Raw genomic sequence first — 7,168 nt, 5'->3', positions numbered from 1 at the left:
AAAAAAAAAAAGGAAAAGAAAGAGGAGGAGAAAAATAAAAAAGACTTGACAAGTCAGAGGGTGGTCTCACAACTATTTAACTCAGCCTCCTAGGCAGATACGAAACATGGAAATGTAAATGAGTGGGTGGGGGCATATGTCAGTAAAACTTTATTTACAAGAACAAGAGGGGGGCCATGCTTGGCCTCCTTTTCTAGGACTTGAACCTAGCCTGGTATGAAAACCGGCATAGCATAGCACTAGGGTTAAACCGAGCACTGAGCTAGGGGTTGGTGGTATACACCTCCAGCCCCAACATTCAGGAAGCTGAGGCAGGAGGATCGCAAGTTAAAGCAAAACCTGGGCAACTCAGCAATTTGGGAGACCTTGTCACAAAAAAAGTTTTAAGGGGGGGCTGGGGATGGAGCTCAGTGCAAAAACCCCGGGTTCCATCCCTGGTGCTGAAACAAGAGAAACAAAACCACACTGGGGACACCGCTGTCCCACAGGCCCCGGAAAGCTACCTTTCCCACGGAGAAAAGCCACCCCAGGGCCCAGGAGGGAAAACGTGGGCCCAGAGCGTGGCCTGCAGGGCTGGACCATGAGCCGGAGAACCTGACCTTGCGCTCCTGGCTTCTATGCGGGGAAGGAATGTAGGCCTGGCAGACACTCACTCCGTCAGGGGCGAGGAAGGACACCGCAGGGCTGAGCCCTGCGACGCAGCCCTGGGGGACGTCGGCCATGGTTCTGGGACTCCAGCGGCTTCCCAGGCCGAGCACGTTGTGCGGTAACATAGCACCGGGCCCGGCCGGCCCGAGGGTTACTCCGTCCTTGTATACAGCAGGTGTTCGGTGGGTGCCTGGCGGAACGCCGCCCCTCAGCACATGTGCCCGGGAGCCGTATGGGAGCTGGGCGGGCTTGGCCCACCTCTCTCGCCAGGTAGAGGACCCACACTGGCAAGGTGCGCCCCAGCTGGCATTTCTGCACCCGCCCGCCCTCAGAGCGCAGATTGAGCCCTGGGTTTTTCTTGTTTGGTTTGGTAGCAGGGATGGAACCCAGAGCCTTTGCACTGAGCTACATTCCTAGCCTATCTTATTTTTTTAATCTATCTATCTATCTATCTATCTATCTATCTATCTATTTATTTTGAAGTATGGTCTCACTATGTAGTTCAACCTGGTCTTGAACTTGCTCATGTAGCCCAGGCCGGCCTTGAACTCACAGGATCCTCCTGCCTCAGCCTCCTCACTGCTGGGATTACAGGTGTGCGCCACCATGCCCGGCTACCCTTTTACTTTTTATTTTGAAACGGGGACTTGCTCAGTTACTAAATCACTCGTGCTGCTCCCAAACTTGCGATCCTCCTGCCTCAGCTTCCCACAGCACTGGAATGACAGGGGTGCAGCACCCTGCCTGGTTCCCTAGGGTCTTCTTTTTGTTTTGTTTTTGGTACTGGGAATCAACCACTCGGGACCTCACGCTTGCCAGGCAGGCGCCTGTGCCGCTGAGCTATACCCCAGCCCTTCTAGGGGCTTCCACTGGAGACGCTGCCCTCACCTTTTCCGTGGGCTGCTGCAGGATGGGCAGGTTCTCCTCCAGCTTGTCCAGCCCCCGGTGGGCATATTCGCTGGCTGAAGCCACTGCGGGAGGGGGAAGGGAGAAAGGAAAAACCCAACCGTGAGCCAGGCACGGTGGCGCACACCCATCATCCCAGCACTCAGGAGGCTGAGGCAGGACTGAGCCCAAGGCCAGCCTGAACTGCACCCTGAGACCCTGCCTCAAATAACACACAACTCCAGCTATGGCTGTGGCTGAGAAGTCTGGGCCTGGTCCTGGGGGGACAGAGCCAGGGCTGGGGCAGATGCCCCAGGAGAGGCGGGGGGACAGTCCCCACGTTCTAGGGCCTCCGTCACTCACGCTGAGGCTCCAGCCGAGACAGGATGGGCTGCGCCCCGCTGACCGCGGCCGCTGTGAGGGTCCTCACGCCCTTCTCCGCCGCGTCACACACGGTCCTCACGTGGGGGTGGCTGTCCTTGGTGGAGGCGTAGGCGGCTGACACCATGTCGCAGGTGGAGCTGATGAGCGGCAGGTTGGTCACGCGGTCCACCACGCGGGGCTGCGGGGAGGGCGCAGAGGCAGCTGGTGGGCGCAGGCCCGAAACTCGGGCACCTGCGCATCTGCTTCAGTTATGTTTGGGGGCTGGGGGTGGGGCCGGGGTCTTCCCACCCAGCTCCATCCCAGCCCTTTCTTATGTTTTTCTTTTGAGCTCACAGGAGGCCCTGGGTTCATCCAGGAGACTGAACTCTCCTGTGCTCTGGGGTCACCTGCCTTAGTCGACAGTTCTAAGAGGTGCACGGCACTGTTGCAATTTCACAGGTGGGGAAACTGGGGCCCAAAGAGGCCACAGAAATCGGCCCGTCACAAATCGAGCTGGTCCTGGATGTGAGCGGAGTGCCGGGGGCCGACACTCCACGCTCTGGGGGCTCCGGAAGTCAGCGTGTGCCCGAGGGCCCACGTGGATCCCCAGCACCACAAAAACAAAAACTAGCCTTGACTGCAGGGTCCAGGGACGGCGAACTCAAGTCCAGGCGCGAGTCTTAACAGCCAGAAAGTAGAAATGGCCCAACTGCCCTCCGGCAGGGGAATAGATTAAAAACACGTATAAAACACATTTTGAGCCAGGTATGGCGGTACATGCCTATGAAGCCAGCACCCAGGAGGCTGAGGCAGGAGGATCACCAAGAGTTCCGGCCAGCCTGAGCTACATAGTGAGTTTAAGAGCAGCCTGAACTACACAGTGAGACTCTGTGTAAAAAAAAAAAAAAAAAAAAGAATAGAAAGAGAAAAAAAAGAAAGAAAAAAGAGCCCCCCTCCATCCTGTACATAAATCAGGGGGTTCGGGCAGTTCCAGCACCAGGCTGTCCTTACCTGCTGTACTGGTTCCTCCGGGGCCACTGTGATGTCCTCATGGGCCTCTGTCCCTTGTGCAGCCATGGTCTCAGCAGCGGGCACTGCGGGCAGAGGGACTGTTGGGGGCGGAAACCCGGGCCCACACCAGGCCAGGGCACACAGGGCTCAAAATCGCCCTGGACCTCCTCATTCCTTGCAGCTGGGCCCCCGTCTCTGGGGGACGTGTGCCCCGTGCTAAACAGCAGGTGTGACTCAAAGTCGGACGGGAAAAACCTGACTCAGCTAGTTTCTTCTTCCGGTACTGGGGCCTTCACGCTGAGCTGCTTCCCCAGGCTTTTTTATTTTTTAATCTAAGACAGGGTCTTGCTAAGTTACTGGAACTGGACTGGAACTTGTGATCCTCCTGCCTCATCCTCCCTCCGGAGCAGCTGAGTTGACAGGCCTCACACGGCCTTCCCGGCTCCTCTTCCAGGGCCTCACCTTGGTCACCTCTAGGCCAGAGACACAGATCTGGGCCAGAACCTCACAGAGGCTGCCAACTGCTGCTAGGTGTCAGCAGCTGTCTTCCCTTTGCCCTGGAAACCTCCCTGCGGGGAAGACCTCGCTCACACCAGCTCTGCCACGAGGGCGGCGGTGTGTGCGCCTCCGGCAGCTATACCGCAACCTTGGGAGCAACCCAGAGGCCCAGTAGCCGGGGATTAAAGAAAATAGCACAGCGGGGTGTGGCGGCGCACACCTGTGATCCTAGCACTCTGGAGGCTGAGGCAGGAGGATTGCCAAAAGCTACAGGCCAGCCTGGGCTACATAGTGAGTTCACAACAAGCCTGAACTGCGAAGAGGGAGCTTGTCTCAAACAAACAAATAAATACAGTAACGCACACCATCCCCTAACCCTAGCAGGGCTTGACACTGACCTGTAACGTGGGTCAAGACAGTTAACAGCCAAATGTGCCAAATTGGGCAAGAGCTCTTCGTGGCTTGTGCAGACAGTGTTTAACGAGACACAAGACACTGAACAGTGGCCGCCTGTCAGGAAGGAGGACTGGGTAACTTGAGGTGGGGATGAGGCGGAGGGTTTAGAGTTTAAAGTCAGTGCCGGGCATGGGGGCACACACCTGTAATCCCAGCACTCAGGAGGCTGAGGCAGGAGAATCACTTCAAGGCCAGCCTGGGCTATAAAGTGAGCTCAAGGCCAGTCTGAACTGCATAGTGAGACCCTGTCTCAAAAAGACCAAAAAAAGAAAAAAGCCAGGGCAATGATATTACCTGTTCGAAATAGTTAAGGGCTTGGGGTGCAGCTCAAGGGTGTGTACTTGTGTACTTGCCTTGCACGTTTAATGCCCTGGGTTTGATCCCCAGCAATGGAAAGAAATAAAATTAAACTTTTAAAAAACTTGAACCAGGTTGAGTGTAATGGCTCATGCCTGTAATCCCAGCACTCAGGAGGCTGAGGCAGGAGGATTGCCATGAGTTCAAGGCTAGCCTGGGCTACACTGTGAGCTCAAGGCCAGGCTGAACTGTACAGCAAGACCCTGTCTCAAAAAAAAAAAATTAAATTAATTTTTAAAAAAACGGGGCTGGGGATTTAGCTCAGTGGCATAGCGCCTGCCTGGCAAGCACAAGGTCGTGAGTTTGATTTCGGGGGGGGGGGGGGCAAAAACAAAAATGCGGAGTGTGGTGGGACATGCCTGTGATCTCAGCATTTATGAGCACCAAATTTCTTAAGTCAGCCTGGGCAACTTAAGGGAAACACCGTGTCAAGGTAAAAGGTAAAAAGGCCTGGAGGTGGAGCTTCCAAGGCCCTGGTTTCCATCCCTCTGCGCAGGCAGAAAGTGGGTGGGGCCAGGAATGACCCGGCAGCTGGTTACCAAGGCCCCCCAGGCTGAGGGGGAAGGGAGAGAAGGACACACCTCAGCCTGCTGACCTCTACCTACAGCTCCCCTCGCCTCACCCCCTTGCCATCCTTAACACTCGGGGTATAGGGCAGATGGGGTCCTGGCCAGATCAGTGCCCCAGCTCCAGCCTCCACAGATGGCCAAGTCCCACTTAGGTCTCAGGCTGCTTCTGCCCGCCTCTGTCCATCAGCCCCTCCCGGAGCTGGTCACCCGGAGTGCCATGGGCTCCTTGCAAGACCTCAGGGTTAGCAACCTGCATGCAGCTGGCTCCTGCAGCCAGACTGCTCTGGTGGGAGCTGACGCAACTCCCGCAAAACAACCCCATGGCAAGTCCACTTCCTCCTCTCACAAACTGTCCTCCCGGCACTCAGGGAGGCTGAGGCAGGAGGATCCAAAATTCAAGCCACCAGGTGTGGTGGTGCACACCTGTAATCCCAGCACTCAGGAGCTGAGGCAGAAGGTCTGCTTCGAGTGCGAGGCCAGCCTGGGCTACAAAGTGTGTTTCAGGCCAGCCCAAACTGCATAGCGAGACCCTGTCTCAAAAAGACCAAAAACAAACAAACAAACAAACAACAAAAAAAAAACAACAAAAACTTCGCTTACAGCTCAGAGAAAAGGACTGGGACTCAGTCCCCAGCGCAAAAAGAAAAGACGTAAGACTAAGGAATTCCAAGAGATCAAGGTCCCAGGCCCAACGTGGAGCAGAGCCCCACGGCAGATAAAGCTTTCGCAATTTCCCGGCCACACCCACCCATGGGAACGGCCGGAGTTGCCCAGGAAAGACCCCCAGGTGCCAGCCAGAGCTGGGGGTTGCTTGGGGGGGTGGTTAAGAGGGCCTGGGAGGGAGAGAGGGCGGAGTCCCCGGGCCACCAAACTTGGTGTTGTTGCAAAAAGCAGCCCGGGCTTCCAGCGCAGAGAGGATCGGGAGAGGACAGGATGTGGCCGCCCCCTTGATACTAAGTAGCTCTCTGTCCCGGGCAAGGCGAGCACAGTGTAGAGTTCCAGTCTGTTACAGAAGTTACATTTCCCGGAGACGGGGGGCCAGGGCCCTCCTTCCCTAGGGTTCCTCAGGATCCCAAGGACCCCACCACCCCAGGTCGCCCCGAGGCCCCCCGCTTCTCACCGCAGAAGTCCTCAAACTCCAAGGCCAGGGAAGAAAGTGGCCGGGAGGGGGCGGGGCGGGATTTTACCCCGTGGGAGGGCGGGTCCCGGGAGTGACGGCCCGCACAGCCAATCATGGGGGGGCCTGCCAGCCGCCGGTCCCGCCTCTTCTGCCGGGGGCCCAGGATGTGACAGTCTCTTAGTAAAGTCAATGTAGGACCCTGCGCCCTGGCTTTGGAGAAGACAGAAGACCTTGGACGGCTCTGGACCTAGAAAAGGGGCGCCCCTTCCCCACCCGGGGATTCTGTGAGCTCAGCCCTGGGTGGTGACTGGGTACAGTCCGGGGCACACTGCTTGGGGGCTGGCGGGGGTGTCACAGGCCCCCATTTCTGCAGAGAAGGAAGGAAAGCTTCGAGGTCTCGGTGATGGTTGCTGGAGGGCGCCAGGGTGAAGGCTCCATGTCCCACCCAGCAGTAGAAACAACCCGAATCCCCTTAGTCAGCATGAACTCAAAGCTTTCTGCCTGCACACCCCCAAACCCAGCCTCTCAATCCTCCCAGCACTGTGTTGTTCCTTTGTCAGCCTCATTTCATAGACGCAGAGGCCCAGAGACAGTCAGCCAGTGAGGCTACCGGCTGCAAGCCTCAGGCTCTCTGACTCCTGGATCAACCCCTTCCTGAAGCTGCCATACCTTTTTCTTCCCCCAGACGATTATTCTTTCTTTGTCCTTTTGGTCTCTAATCCAAGATCTGAGACTCAGATGGCTCTAGAAGCTGGGCAGGAGGGGAAAGCAGCATGCCTGGCCCTGGAACAGCAGAGCCTTGCCCTGGGGAAGACTCACTGGGGACTGGAAGATCTACAGGAAGTCAGATCAGAAATGGCCTGCCTCTCAGAACACTACTGGGCCAAACAAAATCTGGCCGGGGCTGCATCCAGCCAGGGACCGCCCAGCTGCCACCTCTGCTAAATTAAATGGATGGAGTGGGACTTCCAGGGCCTCTGGAAAAAATATGGGGAAAATGAGATGTCAGAGCCTGCGTTTTCTCTGACCAGGCCAGCAGCATTGTACCACAGAACCCGGTGACGCCTCAGCAACGGGAATGTTCTAGAACTCTCCATCATCCCATAGTCACACCAAGGCTAACTCCAGCGGCTTTCAGTGCGGTGCTGCGGATGGAGGCAGAGCCGGGGTTGTGCCAGGCGAGCACTTGCCACTGAGCCTCATCTCCAGCCTGAGGAGGGGCGTCCAATTTTCTAGATTCTTTTTTGTCATTGTTGTTGCT

The 7,168-nt window shown here is 56.7% G+C and overlaps 1 protein-coding gene across 3 annotated transcripts in view; it reads right to left on the bottom strand.

The window, feature by feature from the left end:
* Plin3 (perilipin 3) overlaps positions 1-6,946 on the bottom strand; it is a 12,352-nt gene extending 5,406 nt beyond the window's left edge. For 2 of the 3 annotated variants that reach the window (XM_013505194.1, XM_005405777.2), the window contains exons 1-4: positions 5,908-5,973; positions 2,908-2,990; positions 1,897-2,095; positions 1,537-1,619 (exon numbers count right to left, since the gene is read on the bottom strand). In XM_013505194.1, coding sequence (XP_013360648.1) covers positions 1,537-1,619; positions 1,897-2,095; positions 2,908-2,973 — 348 coding nt within the window. In that variant the 5' untranslated portion in view covers positions 2,974-2,990; positions 5,908-5,973. Of the gene's footprint in view, positions 1-1,536; positions 1,620-1,896; positions 2,096-2,907; positions 2,991-5,907; positions 5,974-6,576 lie in introns of those variants that run through there. The other variant, XM_013505193.1, reaches the window with a different exon arrangement.
* Positions 6,947-7,168: the final 222 nt, after the last annotated feature.

Source organism: Chinchilla lanigera, unplaced genomic scaffold, assembly GCF_000276665.1.
Source record: "Chinchilla lanigera isolate Chin_1 unplaced genomic scaffold, ChiLan1.0 scaffold00094, whole genome shotgun sequence".
Lineage (NCBI taxonomy): Eukaryota > Metazoa > Chordata > Mammalia > Rodentia > Chinchillidae > Chinchilla > Chinchilla lanigera.
Note: the sequence above shows the minus strand (reverse complement) of the source record. Positions and strands in the feature narration are given on the sequence as shown.